The following is a 20,842-nucleotide window of genomic DNA, read 5'->3' as shown; positions in this document are numbered from 1 at the left end:
CATTTCTTAGATTCAAAAGAAGCATGTAAGTAAAATGTGACCTCTTGCAGTCTGTAAGGTGGGAAATGAAAGGGATCTTTTAAACTACATTACCGTTGGTGTAATGTCTGAATTTCCATTTGTTTACATATGAGTACATTTTCAAAGTTCACATTGATTTCAATAGGAGGCATGCAGGCAAAATTCTGTATAGCGCTTTGACAATCTACCTTTAAATTCAGACTAACAGACCCCTGTCAATATACTTATTTCACCATCACTTAAAAAAAATGATTGTATTCATATTTTGCAGACTAAGCAAAACATTCATTTTTACATTTCAGATTACAACCCAACACTTCTGGAGCAAGCTGACAGTGGAGCAGCAGTTTAACGTTTAGCAGTCTATTAATTCAATATCTATCTAAAACACTTCTCTTGTCTTATGTTTTTCAGATTCTAGAAATCCCCATTTTCAGATCATCTGTGAGCTTTCCTGTTATGAGAATATTACATGCTCTCCTCAACTATGAGATATTATCAGGGGGCTCCCTTCCAAAATTTTGCCAGAGCACACATGGATGGTGTGAGTGTAACTTTATATTATTGAGTCAAGAGGACTTTCTGCCTGGAAAATCCAAAATCACTACTATTGGAACCATTTGTACTTTCACTTTTACTAAATCTACCATGATGTTTTTAAATCCTTAACCAATTTTTCTCTACTTTGGGACGGTTCCATCAAACACACAGCACAGAAAACTGTCCTAAAGAAGCACTTTCTTTTTGTGACTCTAGAACAAATTTGAAAAAAAAAACCTATCACATAAAAAAAAAAAAACCAGTACTTCTATTTATGTTCCCTGCAATTTTATTGCAAAAATTTGTGTTTTGATAAGAGATCTTTCCTATCTTATAGCTTCTTATGTTTCACTCTACAATAACTACGTTATAATCCTTATCTTCTGCTTATATCAATCTGTGGTCATGCAAATTACTCTGATATAAAAATCAGTATGGTATCTTCATTACTCTTACATCTTCATTATAGTGCTAAGTTCCTATTTAAACAATAAATATGCTAAATATGGACAGTAAACATCTCTTCATGTCTCAACACATGAAAAAGATACATAGCTGGTCATCTAACCAAGGGGTATTAAGAAAACATACAGAAGAGATAAATCAGTACTTACAACAGGATATTTTGTGTTTGGGTCAAATTCTGTAGAATTTGCATCTGGAACACAAAAAATTCAGAATAACCACCATACGTTTTCATTGTCCTAGATCATCAGCTTTGTTGGCTTGTAGGACTACACTGTGCCCTTAGGCACAGCCTTGTAAAGGTGAGTGTGTAACGTACAACATGCAGGGGCAGCCTCAGGAAGCACAATGCCTCAGGGAAGTCTACACATCAAGAAGGGAGTGTGATTCCCAACTCAAGGAAACATATCTGTGCTAGCTCTGATTGAGCTAGAACACTAAAAATAGTGTGCTAAAAATCTGCGGCAGCATGAGTAGTGGGGCAGGGTAGTGTCTGCCCCAGTGTCTCAGACAGGTACGTACTCAGTGCAGCTAGCCCCTCTTTCTGCTCATGCTGCTGCAACTACACTCTATTTTTAGTGTGCCAGTTAGATCAGAGCTGAGTCTTCGCGAGCTGGGAATTACACCCCTAGCTTGAAGTGCTGACATACTCATAGAGACTCATCAGAGTCACACCTCCTCCCCTGATACCTACTTGTTCTTGAGGGTAACAATTTACTGCTGGCCTAAGCCAGCACTAAATTACTACCCACCCTGCACTTATCTGGCTACTCTGCTCAACGAGTAGTGGGGTGGAGCCAATGCTCCTCCCATTTCCCATCACTACCTACCCACCTGCTTGAAGGACAGAGTATAGAGGTGAGCTGCCAGTATATTCCTATGCTTCTGAAACCAAGATCTGAGTAGCCTGCACAGGGGGAGGAAGGGAGTTCTTACTCCCTTACACAGGCATGTAGTCTAATTCACAACTGAGCTCTTAGAATTTGCTCACATTGATCTAAACACATAATACTATGATTTGAATAATCTAAAGTTCATATAAAGAATAAGCTTTCTTTTAATTGAACCAAATCCATACTAGCATACTGAACTCACCTTCCCAGTTTAAACAGTTTCTTGCAAACTCCACCACTGCCAGCTGCATCCCCAAGCAAACTCCTGCAAAAAAAAAGAGAGAACAAAACAGAGTTTCACATAATAAAAAGTAGAATTTGCAAAGTAGCCTCAATTTGGCCTTCAGAATACCCAGTTTTGATTTCCGGCTACTCAGTTTGTATGTACAAACTCATACATTCTGGGAATCCTGAAGACTGGTTGACTAATTGTGCGCAAGAAATGTAAAGGTTCTCTCTAGACTATTCATAATATCTATGTCCTTAGAGTCCTACTAAAAACCTTTTTTCATTTTAAATATTATGTGCCTAGTAGGGACAGGCTATAGCTGAAAGTTTGGGTATGTTCAGATCCAAGATTTTGGCCAGGCCCATCCCTAGTATCTAGTCACAGAATTCACAATGCATTTTAGATTGTAAGCAACTCAAGACAAGGACCACATCTTCTTATGTGCCTGCATAGCACCTGGCCGAGATCCTAACTGGACACTACTATAACAGAAATGGGTAATTAAAAGTAATAGCAATACAGAAATAATCAGACATAACAAACATGGTGAATGGGATATATTCTTGGGATATATTAAGCTAAAATTATAATGTTGCTGATTTATTATTCTTAAAAAGATACTCCAAATCAAATGTGATTCTAAGGTCATTGAGGCAGGGACTGTCTTTTTGCTCTGTGTTTATATAGCGCCAAGCACAAAGGGGACCTGGTCCGTGACTGAGGCTCTGTGACGGGGCAGAGTGACCCCGCACTGGCGCTGAGGGGGTTAAGCCTTCCTTCTTGGCGAAGGAAGCCCTGCCCCGGAAGCCCTGCTGGGCATGCTCCAACTGGAGGGTAGGTATAAAAGCCTGCAAAACTGCTTAGTCAGGGCTGACCACCAGAAGAGAAGGATGACACAGCCAGCTCCCGAGGAGGACCAGCCCACGCTCCAGGATTCAGCCCAGCCAGCACATACCCTGTGGCCCAGATGGAGGACCTGGCAGAGGCATAAGACCGGTAACTCCCCACACTGTCCCGGAGGGGAGAATACAACATTGAGGGTAGGAAGTAATCCAGGGGAACCTTAGGGACAAACCGCGTTAAAGCAGCACTGACACTCGGCGTGTTGCGGGTGGATCCCCACCGAGCCAACAGCAAAGGGAACCCTGCCAATAGGAGAGCCCTGGGTTGGGATCCGGTGAAGAGGGTGGGACTAGGTCCCCCTACTCCTCCGACCATTAGGCAACACTTCCCCGCCTGAGAGGGAGAAAGATGGACTCTGGCCATTGGGCCATGCTGCCCTGATACCCGGGTTGAGTTGTATGGACTCTGGCCATTAGGCCACGCTACCCTGATACCCAGGGAGAGTTGTATGGACTCTGGACATTGGGCTGCGCTGCCCTGATACTCGGGGCGAGCACGTGGGAACCTGCCATTAGGCCCCATCGGGACGCCCTTAAAGAAGGCAGGCTGGGAAATTTGAGAGGCGAGGCCCTGGCACCCCCCCCTCCCCTGCCACAAAGGGGCGCAGCAGTGCCAAACCCATCACAGGCTCTTAGGTGATATCACAAAACAAACAACAAATAATAGAGTCAGGACCTCTAACAGAACTTGAATGCTGACTCGAGTCAAAAACCACTTACATTTTAATGAGGCGCATGCAACTTTGCCAGGTAGAGTTTAGATCCTATTTTAACAACTACTATAGTTTTATAAAAATTAACCACCTTTATCTACATATGTTCAACACCCAGTAATATTTCCTTAGTTGAAAGATCTTACCAAGAAAAGGTTTTTTCTTTTTTCTTGCCCAAGAGATTGCTTGGAGTTTGCCTTCTGTTCCCCTAAATCCAAACCCGCCTGGGACCAAAATGCCACTGTAATAAAATCCATACATAAAATGATTGGGATGTAAAATAAGGACAAAAAAAGAAAGTCTCCGTGTGTCACTTAAAAGATAGACTTGTCAGGTTAAAATTAAATAAATGTGGTGTTAAGGGGTACCACATTTTGTATAATCCAAGGTGCCAATTCTGGGTGATCTTTAATGAGAAATGCACCTCATCAACATGAAAAATCCAATAGACTTATTTCAAGTTTTGGAACATCTGCGTCAGTGTTCTAGCCAAATTCAAATAAAGTAATTACATCTTCTCCAGTGAAATTCCTATTTCTTTAATAAGCTACAGAATTCTTGCTCACCCTAAACTTGTTGGATGGTATTTCTGATGCCTTTACAATAGCTGCTGAATAATACTAAAGAGATGCCTTTTGGTAGTGGATGAAAAAAAATGTTCCCTTTAGTTATCCAGGGGGAATTGCTGGTCCCAGTGACATCAATCGCAAAACTTGTATTGATTTCAATGGGGCAACTCACAGTTTAATAATTTTACAAAGTGGATTGATGCTTATAAAAACAACCTTACAAAAATGTCATGAATATTTAGTAGCCCAGGCACAACATTTACTTATTCACTTTTTACTATGATGTTTGATGACAAAAATAAACTACTGATCCTTTAGTCACATCAGAAAGGGTAGAATTTTTGAAAATGCCTAACTCTTCAAATGTACCTAAGCAGCAGACACATTTAAAAATCCCACCCAAAGAGGCCAGAACTCAGGTTGAAGTTCTGGCCCAATATTTTTTAACTTGCTATTTCCTTCAGTATAAATCATTCTCGTCACAAATCATCATGAAGCTATTTCTTCCTGTCAGCAACAAAACCAAATTCCTAAACCAGTCTACCTGATATAGTGAATGGTTCAAAATCTTTTTAGTAATATATGATTTGCCATTTGAGATGCACTTTAGAATTAGTGTGATATTTTTACATAAAATATAAAATCTTTTCCAATGATGGCTTTTGCATTGCAAAGTACTGAGTTAATGAGAAGAAAGACAAGATGGTATTGGAGACTGAAATTATACAAGACACTGGAAAAATCAGTTAGGAAAAAAATTATATTAAACAAAACAACAAATTATTAAACTCTTCTACTTTGTATAGAGAATACTTGATGGCACCTACTCCGCTTTGCATAATTTTTGCCATGCCTGGTGGTATTTCACTGGGTTCTCAACTTCTGTAGAATGCTCAAGCTCTATTGAATCTATATACTAAGAAAGAAAAATATATGACAAAACAGTATTCCATTCCACAGAAAAAGCAATATAATGTTATACTGTACAACAAACATTTATAGCATAAAAAAACCCTGCAGGACTTTTCAATGATTCTCACAATAAATCTGCACATAAAAAATACTAGCTAAAGATCCAATCCTGCAAGGATCCCTGCAGTGGTGCCGGAACTAGGGGTGCTGCCGTACCCCCAGGCTTGAAGTAGTAACAACAAACACCAAATCCATGGTCTTCCTCATCAGCACCCCCACTATAAAAATTATTCCAGCACCCCAGATCTGCAGAGATCAGGCCTTAAGGAATTCTTTGTTGGGCTGCGTCTATCGCTATGGTGTGTGTAGCTTTCTAACTGTAAGTCTCTCTTCTATGTACTTTCCTCTCTCTGAATTAGTTCAAGATAGCAACTATTCCAGATTGAGTCACACAAACATTCTGGACCAGATCCTCGGCTGACATAAATTAATGTGGCTCCACTGACGTCAAAAGAGAAAAGAAGATAGTGGGGCAGTTATGGCATTGGACTGGGACTCAAAAGAGCTTGGTTCAGTTCCTGGCTCTGCTACAGACTGCTCCTGTGACCTTGGGCAAATCACCTACTCTGTGTCTCAATTCCCCCTCCATAAAAAAATATATTTAAATTCTTCAGGGCGAAGATTGTTATTGTGTATGTATATATATTGCCTAGCATTGTGAGGGGGCCCAATTTCAATTATTTATACAAATAATAATTAATACACCAATTTACACCATCTGAGGATCTGGTCCATAATGTTTGTTTGTTCTTTGCTATTTTCTTTAATCTAAAATAAAAATCTCCCACTCTGAAATTACACATTTTCTCTTTATCTATGAAAAAACATACCACTGGTGAATGACAAGATTGTTTGAGGTTTGTTTCACTGGTAGTTCTGAGGTGTCAGAGTTAACTTCTATCCAATATTTTCTTCTTTTCCAAAAGATACAGTAGCGAATATAACTGCATATTTTATTATGCACAAATAGTATGCTTTATTGTTTTACATGGTTGAAAAGAGAAGCTAGCTAATGGTACATTTAAAATTAGTTCTGCTTTCACTGTCAAATACACCAAGTCAGCACATTTATAACTATTTGAACATTATAGGTTTCATCATTCAAATATGCAAATGATGTATTATAAATTAGGTATCACTATGTTACATTAAAGGATTGCTTCAGAACACAGGATGAGACTGAGGAGCTGCTGGCAAAAGGCTGGAACACAGGTGTTTCGCAAGAGCTCTGGAAGTGGAATTGGCTCTGGGGAAGCTTTGTCACTGATTTTGGCCTACCTTGTGCAACCTACGTGACTGCTTTGGCCAACCGACATGCATGCTTAACTTTATACATGCAAGTAGCTCCAGTGAACCACTGTAAGGCTCTTTGTGCATGTAAAGTTAAACGTGTTTGGAAGGACTGGGACCTTGGTCATCTTTGTTGAAGGTGAACAGGGCTTGTTTAAATAATAGATAAATACAATTCACCCCTATGCAGGAAGCCAGTACAAGATTTTGAGCACCAATTAAACCATCAAAATAGGAATTAAGTGGTGTGTAGGCCTTGCACTGGCTCTTTACATGGGGGAGGAGGATTTCTCTCGATGCAAATGAAATAGGATTCAAATCTCAGTGTCTCAACTGGGAAAGAAATTATTTATACAGACTCACTCGCGTCTCAGATTTTACCTAAAACTGAGCAGACAGTGCTTTCATAGTTAGTAAGGGCGCTAACATTATTTGCCCCATCGTTTTCAGGGTCTTTTGGCAGAAGGGACAATGCCCGCAGAAACTGAACAGCAAGTGTACACAAAGAGTCTGAAGAACTTTCCAGGAAGAAAAACTTGGGGAGCAAAGCTGTATCTGGCATGACGATGATAACACTTAAATAATGATAAATGTTTCTTGCAGCGTTGCAGCAAACTCTGGAACCAAAGTAGAGCAAGCTATGCAGTCTGCTTCAGAGATGGAATTTCTTATCTCTGTGGTGTCTATCAGAATGTTCTCTCTCACTACGGCTGCTTGCTCAGCCTCTCCCGAATTAATCTGAAGAGCAGAGTAGCAGGGAGGTGTCTTAAGGCAACTGCTGTCAGATAAGACCAAGTCATTGGAGCCTCCACTACCGGGGTACTGCTCCGCTCAATAAAATGAGAAAATAAAGGCAGAGCATATTAATTAATGTACCTCAGTGCTAATGCTATATACCATTCCTTGTCAATTGACCCAGATGAAAGGTCTATATGGTGCAACTGCTCTGATGCCCCCGACTGTATAATTCACATACGCATATTCCAGCAGGGGTTCCAAAGCAGCAGCAACACTTAGACTGGCAGCCAAGGAACGGCACTGATGGGCAAATAACAAACAGATGTGGATCTCAGGCAAATTACAGTGCTCTACTTATAATTTTGACCGAGAGTAATTACTGGCTTCTTGTACTAAAACAGCTGGTTTGATTATGCTGGGTACCCTTGGAAAACACTGTGTGGGAGCTAGAGCAGTTAAAGTCAGGAGTTCAGGGTTCTATTCTTGGTTCTAATAGGTGGAAGAAGGCCTGTATTTTGCCTGGCTGGGCATAATTTTTTTAAAAGGGTTTTCTTATTTCTGACAGATCTGCTGATCACCTTCTCTTTGAAGAGACTTCATCATAATCCCTACTTTTATTGTACCAAAATAGGTGCCTGAAATTAGAATGTGTCAGTATAGCTTAGCAGACAGCGCACTGGACTAGGGCTCAGAAATAGGTTCTATTCCTGGCTCTACTATTAGTCTGCTGGGTGACCTAGGGTGATTTCACCTCTCTGTGCCTTGGTTTCCCTGTCTGTAAAATGGGGAGGATGATACTGACCTTCTTTGTCAAGCACTCTGAGATCTACTGATGAAAAGAAATGGGCACTGTTATCGGTATTGAAGAGTGGTGTCCTGCCTGTTGTGAGGAGAAAGGTGGACCATGTTCTGGGATAGTGATAGACTTAAGGAGCTAAATTTATTTACCTTAACAGGGAGAAGATTAAGAACATAAGAACGGCCATACTGAGTCAGACCAAAGGTCTACTTAGCTCGGTATCCTGTCTTTTGACAATGGCCAGTGCCAGGGAATGAACCAGATAATTATCAAGTGATCCATCCCCTGTCACTCATTCCCAGCTTCTGGCAATTACAGAGGGAAGGGACACCATCCCTGCCCATCCTGGTTAACAGCCATTGATGGACCTATCCTCCATGAATTTATCCAGTTCTTTTTTGAATCCTATTATACTTTTAGCCTTCACAACATCCTCTGACAGAGTTCCACAGGTTGACTATGTGTTGTGTGAAGAAATACTTCCTTTTTAAACCTGCTGCCAACTAATTTCTTTTGGTGACCCCTAGTTCTTGTGTTATCAGAAGGAGTAAATAACAATTCCTTATTTACTTTCTCCACATCAGTCATGATTTTATAGACCTCTATTATATCACCCTTAGTGGCCTCCAAGCTGAAAAGTCCCAGTCTTACTAATCTCTCCTCATATAAAAGCTGTTCCATACCCCTAATCATTTTTGTTGCCCTTTTCTGTATGTTTTCCAATTCCAATATATCTTTTTTGAGATGGAATGACCACATCTTCACACAGTATTCAAGATGTGGGCGTATCATAGGCAATATGATATTTTCTGTCTTATCTATCCCTTTCCTAATGATTCCCAAGATTCTGTTCACTTTTTTGACTGCTACAGCATATTGAGTAGAGGTTTTCCACAATGACTCCAAGATCACTTTCTTGAGTGGTAACAGCTAATTTAGACCTCATCATTTTATATGTATAGTTGAGATTATGTTTTCTAATGTGCATTACTTTGCATTGATCAACACTGACTTCCATCTGCCATTTTGTTGTCCAATCACCCAGTTTTGTGAGATCCCTTTGTAACTCTTCGCAGTCTGCCTGGGACTTAACTATATTGAGTAATTTTGTATCATCTGCAAATTTTGCCACCTCGCTACTTACCCCTTTTTCCAAATCATTTATGAATATGTTGAATAGGACAGGTCCCAGTACAGACCCCCTGGAGGACACCACTATTTACCTTTCTCCATTCTGAAAACTGACCATTTAATCCTATCTTATCTTTCCTACCTTTTAACCAGTTACAGATTCATAGGAGGACTTTCCCTCTTATCCCATGACAGCTTAATTTGCTTAAGAGCCTTTGGTGAGAGACCTTGTCAAAGGCTTTCTGAAAATCTAAGTACACTATGTCCACTGGATCCCCTTTGTCCACATGCTTGTTGATCCCCTCATAGAATTCTAGTAGATTGGTGAGGCACGATTTCCCTTCACAAAACCCATGTTGACTCTTCCCCAACAAATCATATTCAGCTATGTGTCTGATAATTCTGTTCTTTACTATAGTTTCAACCAGTTTGCCTGGTACTGAAGTTAGGTTTACTGGCCTGTAATTGCTGGGATCGCCTCTGGGTGATATGATAACAGTTTAAGTACCTACATGAAGAACAGAAATTTGACAGAGGGCTCTTAAACTAGCAGACAAGATTATAATAAGATCAAATGGCTGGAATCTGAAGCTAGACAAATTCAGACAGGAAATAAGGTGCACATTTTTAATAGGAGGGTAATTAACTATTGAAATAATTTGCCAAGGGCTTTGATGGATTCTCCATCACAGGCAATTTTAAAATCAAGATTGGATGTTTTTCTGAGAGATGCTCTCATTTAAACAGGAACTAATTCAGGAAAGTCCTAAGGCTTGTTTTATACAGGAGGTCAAACTAGATGATCACAGTGGTCCCTTCTGGGCTTAGACTCTATGGAACCTGGTGAGAGGGGGAATTCTTCCTGAAAAGAATGGAAGGATCTACCTGAAATGGGGAACTCGATGCGGAATTCAGACTTATTTTAAGAGGTAAAGGTTGATATATAGTGACATCTACTATTGTTATTTACTATTGAAAAGATGCTCTAATATCATAGTGATGATGTCACATCAGAAGACAGATGAGATTAGATAAAATTTTCTAGCAGCACTGTTATCATCCTGCTTTACTCCAAATGTTTAGCTCTGCTGTTCAATTTGCTCCTGACAGACATGTCACTTATCAGGCTTCCAACAAAGTGCAAATTTCCAAGAAAAATCAATTTGTGGTCATTTAAATAGAGAGTGCAAAAAATGTTTACCTGTTTGGGATGCTGTTTCACAATTCTGCAGCTCAAAAACAGCTGTGTTCTCAAATGAGCATTGGCATGTGTTCCATAACGAAGATTAGGCCCCTATATATATATGCTTTTCTTTTTTAATTAGAGGGGTGAATTTAGTATCTGTAAACTGGGTAATGCAGATGCACAAGCCATTTTTCCTCCAAAATTTAGTTTGTTGAAGAAAAAATTCACTGAAGTTTTTTTTTTTTTTTAAAAGAAAGGATTATACATCTGCAGTAGTCAATATACAGATTTAAATTCTAAGAACAAATTGTATAGGGACAATAACAATATAGGCAAGTTCTGTCTATCCAGCTATGTATTTCCATTTAGCCCATAACTGTAGTAGATGAGCACTTCTCTCAGCCACAATAAAATACAAATAAAAATATAAGCAGGGTCTGAATGAGCTCTCCCCTGGTATCTAGTGTTGAGCTGCGGGAAAAGACTTCAGGAACAGACCGTGTTTTTATAGATACACCTACTCCGCCTAGGTGTGCCACATAATGCGACTGCTTTGCCAAAACAATCACTTTTGGCTGGGATTGGTTTACAAATCATTTTAGTATTGAGTGCAGGGGTAATGAAATCTTGTTGTCTTTATTGTACGAGTAAAGGACAGCAGAACTGTGCTTAGCCTGCCCTGATTGAGGGGTCACCCTAAACTGAACATCACTTACTAGGGGATAGAGGTGCCAAATCCCAGTGAAGGAGAGAAAGGATTTGGACTCTGTCTAAAGAGTTCTAGAAATCATTTGACCTTCCCTACTCCAGTGTTTAAGGACAGAACTAGTAAGACTCAATTGAGAGTCATTCCCTCACTCTCACAGACGTTGGGAGACAGGCCAGTCTGTCACTCAGGGATGTGTAAAAGGCCTCTGATTTTACACTTTATATTTACCAAGCTTTAAAAGATGGCCATTAATAAATGAATAAGTATTCAATACATTTCAGCTAAAACATTATTTCAGTGTTATAATTTAAATTTGGAGCAGTTAATTTATTGTAGTTGCTGAACAGACTCAGAACTCTTGCTTTTATCATTATACATCTGAGACTAGACTATGGCTCTACTCAGGACAGTACTTATGCATGTGCTTAACTTTAAGAAGAACATTTGGCCTGCTCCAGAGGCCAGTGAGGAGTAATGGAGACATGCCTGTGCCTCATCCTCTCTCCACCTCCTCTGGAAGAGCTTATGCTCCTGACAGCACTAGAGAGAGCACAGGGACTGTGATTCAAGAGGGGGAGAAATACTCTTTGCACCCTCCAAGCCACACAAGAATCAGGTGCAATCTAGTCCAGGATTGCCTGTTCTCACCAATTTATCTGAGATCACTTAGAGACCATGTACTACAGCAGTGTGTCATTTCCAATACTGTATTTTTCTTTGCAAACTCAGATTCTTAGTGTTTTGCTAAATCACAGGCTGTTAAAATTTCATCTGTATTCATAAACTAATATTAACATATTCCTCCACATCACCTTCCCAAGCCAGACGTTGCTATCTCTAGAGGTGAAACTTGGCAACAAAAGCAGAAAGTTTCACTATAAAAACAGTTGGTATCAAACTGTGAAGATTACTCCAGCTTCCCAGTTTAAAAAGTAAGAACAAGTTAGTTTCTGAAATGTTCCTTAAATTGACCACTTCCTTTAAAGTATGTAAAAAAAAAAAAGGGGGGGGGGGGGCAAATTCTGATAAATTCACACTGAGTAGCACCTTGCTCCATGTATAATCCTATTGATATAAATGGGGTTACTCATGGAGTAAGGTATTACTCAATGTAAGGGTATCAGAATCTTGCCCTAAATGTTAAACAGAAATTCAAGTTCTATTTATCACAGAATTATTGAAATGTGGAGCTGGGAGGGACTTCAAGAGGTCATCTAGTCCAGCCCCCCACACTGGGATTTAAAGTCCTGACAAATTTGACACTGGTCTCTCCGGTGAGATTCTCCCAAACACTTCAGACAACTGAAGTGTGGGTTGCTCATGGGCATAGGCTTGCCACAGGAGGCACAAGGTTTGAAGCACAGGGACCAACACATGCCCAGTCCCATGGGTGAAGAGAACTCCATGACAATAAGGAAAGTTGGTTCTATCTACCTAACACTATTTACAATATATACACTATAACAGGGGTGAGCAACCTTTCAGAAATGGTGTGCCAAGACTTCATTTATTCACTCTAATTTAAAGTTTCGCGTGCCAGTCATACATTTTAAAGTTTTTGGAAGGTCTCTTTCTGTAAGTCTATAATATATAACTACTTTACATACAACAATAGTTTAAATAAGGTTTTTAAAATGTTTAAGAAGTTTCATTTAAAATTAAATTAAAATGCAGAGCGCCCCCGGACCAGTGGCCAGGACGCAGGCAGTGTGAGGGCCACTGAAAATCAGCTCGCGTGCCGCCTTCGGCACACATGCCATAGGTTGCCTACCCCTGCATTATAACTATACTTAAGACTAACAAACTATAAAACAGAGTAAGAACCACGGAGAAGAACGCCTTTCCGAAGCAAGAGGAGATATTGCAGCAACCCTCATGCATGGTAAGAAAGAACTGGGAGGCTGTGGGGCTGCCGGCTCCCCTTATATCAGCATATAAGTGCATGGCTCCAGGGGGCGCTAGAGCCAGCCCAATGGATGCCACTGAGGGAAATATCTCCAGCAACGGTGCACGTGGTGCTCACACACCTAACATGGCATGGACATGAGCAAACACTCAAAGAACAACCGATCTTCTTCCTCTTTATAACAACTCTTAACATATTTGAAGCCTGTTATCAGCTCCCACCTCAGTCTTCTTTTCTCAAGACTAAATGTGCTGAGTTTTTTTAACCTTTCCTCATAGGTCAGGTTTTTCAAAACCTTTAATCATTTTTGTTGCTCTCGTCTGGACTCTTTCCAATATGCCTACATCTTTCTTAAAGTGTGATGCCCAGAAATGGATGTACTACTCCAGCGGAGGCCTCACCAGTAGAGTAGGACAGTTACCTCCCGTGTCTTACATATGAAATTCCTGTCAGTATTAGCCTTTTCTGCAGCTACATCATATTGTTGGCTCATATTCAATTTGTGATCCACTATAACCCCCAGATCCTTTTCAGCAGTAGTTATCCCCATTTTTTATTTGTGCATTTGATTTTTCCTTTCTAAAATGTAATACTCTGCATTTATCTTTATTGAATTTCATATTGTTGGTTTCAGGCTAATTCTCCAATTTGCCAAGGTCATTCTGAATTCTTTTCAAAGAGTGTAATGTTTTTCCACTTTTGAGCAAACTGAAAATGCTTACTACAAAGGGTAATGCTTGATGCTGCATGTAGTCTTATTAAAATCAACAAGCTCTTCCTTTGGTAGTCAGCACTTGCGGATGAATGTCCTTTGTTTGTAAAGCAAATCCAATTGGGGCCATTTTTGCAGTGACACTTTCAGATGCATTTAGTCTAAAATAAAATAAAAACAAAATCTCTCATACTCCTTAAAAAAACATACTCAGTCATTTTGTGTACACCTGTATACTTAAGTGCTAATTAAGATACACTTTAATATTACATTTGCCTAAGTGATGGAAGCTAACGTTAAAGCATTCCTGAAACTGAAAGAGATTGAGCCTCACCATTAAATTCAGTTTGTGATTTATTGCCAAAGCTGAATGTTCCAAGGCCTTGAAAACAGATGCATAGCAGTCACTTAGTTTCGTATACTTGCCAACCAGAGCTATGGAGCATATCTTCAGCAACCTTTCATATCTGACAAAAGCAAGGTTTCTAATTATTATGCGCATATTATGCATTCTAACTAGGGCTGTTGATTAATCACAGTTAACTCACACGATTAACTCAAAAAAATTAATCGCAATTAAAAAATAAATTGTTATTAATCGCAGTTTTTAATCACACTTTGAAACAACAGAATAACAATTGAAATTTATTAAATATTTTGAATGTTTTTCTACTTTTTCATATCTCACTCCTGGGGGAAAAGACAGTTACCTTTTCCATAACTGGTGTTCTTCGAGATGTGTTGCTCATATCTATTCCACAATAGGTGTGAATGCTCACCATGTGCACTGGTGCCAGAAGTTTTTCCCGTAGCACCCGTAGGGGGGAGCGCCCCCAGCAATCCCTGGAGTGGCACCTCCATGGCGTGGTATAAGGGACACTGCGTGCTCCCCCCATCCTCAGTTCCTTCTTGCCAAATAACTCTGACAGAGTGGAAGGAGGGTGGGATGTGGAATAGACATGAGCATCACATCTCAAAGAACACCAGTTACGGAAAAGGCAACTGTCTTTTGTTCTTCGAGTGATTGCTCATGTGTATTCCACAATAGGTGATTCCAAGTGATTGGAGGTGGGTAGGAGTTCATAAATTCTCGGGATGGAGCACAGCCCTGCCAAACCCGGCGTCTTCCCTGGTCTGGGAGACGATCACATAATGTGAGGTGAATGTGTGAACTGAAGACCATGTGGCAGCCCTGAAAATGTCCTGAATGGGGACATGGGCTAAAAAGGGAGCAGACGAGGCTTGTGCCCTAGTCAAGTGTGTCCTCACAATTGATGGTGGAGGGATTCCAGCCAGGTCGTAACAGGTGATCCAGTTGCAGGTGATCCAGTTGGAGAGCTGCTGAGTGGAGATCAGCCAACCCCTCATATGTTCGGCCAAGGTGATGAACAGCTGAGAAGGCTCCTGAATGGCTTAATCCGCTCCAGGTAAAAAGCCAGAGCCCATCTCACATCCAGCTTGTGGAGGTGGCACTCCTCGCTGGACGCATGGGGCTTGGGGCAGAGGACCAGCAGGAAAATGTCCTGACCCATGTGGTAGGTGGAGACCACCTTGGGGGAGAACGAAGGATGTGGGCGGAGCTGGACCTTGTCCTTATGGAACACCGTGTATGGGGGCTCGGAAGTCAGGGCCCTGAGACCCACCTACCTGACGTGATCGCCACCAGGAAAGGTGAGACCAGGAGCATGTAGCTAGTGTCTCAAACGTCAGCCAGGCCAGCACCAAGTTCAGGCCCCACTGCACGACTGGAGGCCTAACATACGGGAAGAGGCGATCCAATCCCTTAAGGACTCTGCCAGTCATAGTATGGGAGAATACCATGTGCCCCTGCACCGGTGGGTAGAAGACCAGTATGGCCGCCAAGTGCACCTTGATGGATGAGGGTGCCAGGCCCTGGGCTTTAAGGTGAAGGAGGTAGTCCAAGATGAGCTGGATCGGGGCAGCCACGGGGGAAACGCCCCACTCAGCTGCCCATCAGGAAAACCGAGACCACTTTGCCAACTAGGCTCGGCGCATGGAGGGTTGCTGCTTTCCAAGAGGACATACAGAACCCCATCTGAGCACGTCCTTTCCTCCGAGCCTAACCATTGAGCAACCAGGCGTAAGATGGAGTGCCACTATGTTGGGGTGGAGGAGGTGGTCCTGGTCCTGGGAGAGCAGGTCCAGACGAGACAGTAACGGCCACGGTGGGGCGACCGCCAGGCTTGTGAGGGTTCCACACCAATGCTGCCTGGGCAATCAGGAAGACCCAGGCCCTGTCCGTCTTCATCTTTCCCAGGACCTTGACAATCAGCAGGAATGGGGAGAAGGCCTAGAGAAACTGGCCTGACCAGGACAGGAGGAAGGCCTCAGAAATAGCGCCCCATCTGAGGGTCCCCCACAAAGCCGAGAATAGCAACGGTTCTGCCAAGCCATGAACAGGTCCACCTGAGGAGTTCCCCACTCTTGGAAATGTCTGTGCACCACCTCTGGGTGAAGAGGCCACTCATGCTGAGAGGAGAAGTCCCTGCTCAAGTGATCCGCCCACACCCAACACTGTCTGCAAAGTTGCCCTGGCAGTGCTATACCCTCCTACACCAGAGCTTTGAACTCCTTCCTGTCATGCTCCTGGAGGGAGTCCTCGAACTTGGGCAGAGAGCCCCATAGATTGAATTCAGGCCAGCCCAAAAGAGCCTGATGGTTCGCCACCCGTAACTGGAAGCTTGAGGACGAATACATTTTTCTCTCAGATGAATCCATCCTCCTTGAATCTTTATTTTTCGGAGTGGGGGCTGGTGGCCCTGCCGCTCCCTCTGGTTGACCGACTCAACCACCAGGGACTTAGGAGCAGGGAGGGTGTATAGGTATTCATGTCCTTTGGTGGGCACAAAATACTTGCATTCCACTCTCTTAGCGATGGGGGCTGATGAGGCTGGGGTTTGCTGCAAGGTATTTGAAATTTGCGCCACCCCTTCGTGGAGTGGCAAGGCCACCCTGCCCAGTACCAAGGGGGACAGGACGTTAAAAAGGGAGTCTGAGGGCTCCTCCACCTCCTCTGCCTGAAGACTGAAGCTTGATGGCACCCTTTTCAATAGCTTCTGGCAGGCTTTGAGTCCTCTGCAGGATGAAGGGGCTGTAATTGCCTCCTCAGGGGAGGGTGAGGAGGCAGGCAAGGTACTTTGCGTGTCCACTGGCATTGGACAATCCACCACCTGGTTGCTCTCCAGGCATAGCGCCAAAGATGCACGTCTCACTGACTCCTTCCTCGGAGGCTGGGAGAGGGAGGTCGACGGCTGTTCCGAGGCTCTGCCCACCAAATGAGGCCTCACTGGGGGCTGCGTCAGGGGTCACAGTGCCCACTGGTACTACTGTGCTGTGGCACCGGCGGAACGTTTCGGTCTGGCTGGCCTAACCCATCGATGGACGACTACGAAAGAAGGCTGGGCTGATATACTGCCGCTGTTCTTGGACTGGGAGGAGTGGCGGCACCAGGAGCGGTGCTGACCTATGAGACCATGACCCTGACGTGGCAGAATGGCACCACTGGTAGCAGCTGCTCTGCAATCGGCTCTGGGGAGTGGATCCGCAACAGCAAAGCGATGGCAATTGACACCCAGGGCTATGGGCGTGGTGCCGTGGCGGGGTCCTGGAGCGAGACAAACAAATGGGAATGGCATCGACGTTCGTGTTGCGACCGGCTACAATAGCCCTCTGAGATGAGGACCTTCGGCATTATCTGACTCAGTCCTGCCGGTGTCCGCTCCTCGAGGACACTAACGCAAGGGATGGTTGGTGAGCAGCGAACGGTGTTGGGAACCAGTGACCGGTACCGAGTCGGGGGCGCCTGTGGAGATTCCAGTGACGGCTTGCCTCTGGAGTGCAGGGCCAACATTGGTGGTGCTCCTGGTACTAGCATGGACATAACATCCCGGGCTGCTTGCAGGGCCTCTGGTGTGGAGAGCACCTAGACATCAGGGGAAACCTGCTCCGAATGGGCCAAGCTACTCCGCTTGACCTGAGTCGGAAGCCTAGAGGCCAATGGGGACCGAGGACTGGCCAACATGAGTCTAGCCTCTCCGCCAACATGGGTCTAGCCTTGCTCCGGTGCTGCAGCAGCAAAGGCCTCTTCTTAGCCTTAGCTTTGATATGCCTCGCAGATGGGGAGAGGTGCCGACTGGTAGATGGTGTCGGGGGGTCACCACGCACTGACACCGCAGTACCTGGTGCCGACTCGGAGCAGCCTACCAGAGTCAGGGTCAATGCCGACTCCATCAGGATGGCACGGAGCCTAATGTCTCCCTCTCAGTCCGAGGCTTGAACAACTTGCATATCTTGCAGCAACCACTGAGATGGGTTTCACCGAAACAGCATAAACAGTCCGCGTGCGGACTTAAACCCCAGGACCCGGGGCATCCCCCAGCCTGGGCACACTAACTAAACTAAACTAAAACTAATCAAACTACTAACTACAGGTACCATACACTGAACGAAGAGTTCTGGGGATGAGCTGCAGCAAAGCTGGAGCAGAGCAGTTCCAAAGCACATTCACTGGTGACAAGAAGGAACTGAGGTCGGGGGAGCGCACAGCTTATACTGCGCCATGGAGGCGCCACTCCAGGGGTCGCTAGGAGAGATCCCCTATGGGTACTGCTAGGGGAAAAACTTCTGACACTGGTGCATGTGGCAAGCACGCACACCTATTGTGGAATACACATGAGCAATCACTCAAAGAATTATGTGCCACTGCACATGCACAGAATTTATGTCCCCCGCAGATTTCTTTGTTTCCCTGCAGAAAAATGACTTTCTGAGTGGGAAGCAAAGGGAAGCCACAAAAGCAGTCATGAGACCCTTCCCAGCAGTATGTTTTGAGTGCCCAGGGCAGCCAGCAGAGAGGTATATCACTGTGGGGTTGAGGCAGGACTGGGGAAGACGTGGCTGGTGACTCCTACCCTGTACCGGGCTCAGCTGCTCGTCCTGGCTGGGCTCGGGAGGATGGGACTTCCTCTTCCCATGGCATCCGGGGCTGGGTCAGACCCACTCCCAGATTTCTCCCCCGGCTGTAGGAAGCTCTGCAAACTCTCCACCTCCCCTCTCCCCTTCCTGCACCCACTGCTCCTCAGCTGCAGGGGGTGGGATCATTGAACAGGGAGCTACTCTGTCATCCGTACAACCCCCATGCATCCAGACCCCCTCATACCCAGACCCCCCCATCGAGCCCCACCCCCCCCCGCACCCAGAACCCCCCCAACGAGCCCCACTCCCCCTGCACCTGGACAATCCCGATGAGCAACCCGCACCCAGATCCCCATCTACCAAGCCCAACCAGACGCACTTGGATCCCAACCCCACTGAGCCCCACTCCCCCAGCATTTGGACCCCTCACACGCAGACCCCCCTCCTAAGCTCTATCCTCACCCACATTCAGACCCTCCCACCCGCTGAGCCACAACCACCTTAACCAGGATCCTCCCACAAAGTCCCATTACCGCTGCACCCAGAACCCCCCAACAAGTCCCTGTGCATCCAGATCCCCCCACACCCGGATCCCCCACTGAGCTGCCAGCACCTAGAACCCCCTCAACCCACACCTGGATTCCCCCCACACTAAGCCCCCCCACACTTGGATCCTACCTTGCTGAGCCTGCCAGCCCACACCTGGTGCACCTGGCATGGAGGGGCAGGGCTCTGGAGTGTCTCTGGAGCAGGTCCAGTCCTTGCGCTGTGTCAGGGTTGGGTGCAGCCTCACCACGGAGTCTGTGTTCCAGGAGCGAGGAGCTGCACAGTGATCTCCCACCTCTGTGTAGCCAGTGGCCTGGCCACGCTGGAGCCTCCACATTTATTTGACAAATAAAATTTGCAGAATTTTGCAAAATTTTAAAACATTCTGCACCAAAAAAATTAAAATTCTGCCCACAATTCCCTCAGGAGTAATATATATTGTATTCTGTGTTGTAATTGAAATCAAAGTGCAGATTATTTTTTATTATAGATATCTGCACTGTAAAAATGATAAACAAAAGAAATAGTATATTTCAATTCACCTCACAAAATACTGTAGTGCGATCTTTGTCGTGAAAGTGCAGCTCACAAATGTAGATTCTTTTTGTTACATAACTGCACTCAAAAACAAAACAATGTAAAACTTTAGAGGCTACACGTACACTCAGTCCTACTTCTTGTTCAGCCAATTGCTAAGACAAACAAGTTTGTTTACATTTATGGGAGATAATGCAGCCCTCTTCTTATTTACAATGTGACCAGAAAGTGAGAACAAGCATTTGCACAGCACTTTTGTAGCTGGTGTTGCAAGGTATTTACATGCCAGATATACTAAACATTTGTATGCCTCTTCATGCTTTGGCCACCATTCCAGAGGACATGCTTCCATGTTGATGATGCTCATTAAAAAAATAATGTGTTAATTAAATTTGTGACTGAACTTCTTGGGGGAGAACGGTATGTCTCTTGCTGTATTTTACCTGCATTCTGCCATATATTTCATATTACAGCATTCTCAGATGATGATCTAGCACATGTTGTTCATTTTAAGAACACTTTCACTGCAGATTTGACAAAACACAAAGAAAGTACCAATGTGAGATTTCTAAAGATAGCTACAGCACTTGACCCAAGGTTTAAGAATCTGAAGTGCCTTCCAAAATCTGAGAGTGATGAGGTTTGGAGCATGCTTTCAGAAGTCTTAAAAGCGCAACACTCTGATGCGGAAACTACAGATCCTGTACCACCAAAAAAGAAAATCAACCTTCTGCTGGTGGCATTTGACTCAGATAATGAAAATGAACATGCATCAGTCTGCACTGCTTTGGATCGTTATCGAGCAGAACCTGTCATCAGCATGGACGCACATTCCCTGGAACGGTGGTTGAAGCATGAGGGGACATATGTATCTTTAGCGCATATGACACGAAAATATCTTGCTATGGGTATGTCTACACTACGGGATTATTCTGATTTTACATAAACTGGTTTTGTAAAACAGATTGTATAAAGTCAAGTGCACGCGGCCATACTAAACACATTCATTAGGTGGTGTGTGTCCATGGTCTGAGGCTAGCATCGATTTC

At 43.8% G+C, this 20,842-nt stretch overlaps 1 protein-coding gene across 6 annotated transcripts in view; it reads right to left on the bottom strand.

Annotated features, from left to right (window-relative positions):
• CTPS2 (CTP synthase 2) overlaps nucleotides 1–20,842 on the bottom strand; it is a 177,107-nt gene that overhangs the window by 111,626 nt on the left and 44,639 nt on the right. For all 6 annotated transcript variants that reach the window (XM_075060326.1, XM_075060330.1, XM_075060336.1 and 3 more), the window contains 5 exons: nucleotides 14,110–14,242; nucleotides 5,160–5,248; nucleotides 3,910–4,004; nucleotides 2,122–2,184; nucleotides 1,176–1,219 (listed from right to left, as the gene is read on the bottom strand). In XM_075060326.1, coding sequence (XP_074916427.1) covers nucleotides 1,176–1,219; nucleotides 2,122–2,184; nucleotides 3,910–4,004; nucleotides 5,160–5,248; nucleotides 14,110–14,242 — 424 coding nt within the window. The remainder of the gene's footprint in view (nucleotides 1–1,175; nucleotides 1,220–2,121; nucleotides 2,185–3,909; nucleotides 4,005–5,159; nucleotides 5,249–14,109; nucleotides 14,243–20,842) is intronic.

The sequence above is a fragment of the Chelonoidis abingdonii genome, chromosome 1, assembly GCF_003597395.2.
Source record: "Chelonoidis abingdonii isolate Lonesome George chromosome 1, CheloAbing_2.0, whole genome shotgun sequence".
Classification (NCBI taxonomy): Eukaryota; Metazoa; Chordata; order Testudines; family Testudinidae; genus Chelonoidis; species Chelonoidis abingdonii.
Note: the sequence above shows the minus strand (reverse complement) of the source record. Positions and strands in the feature narration are given on the sequence as shown.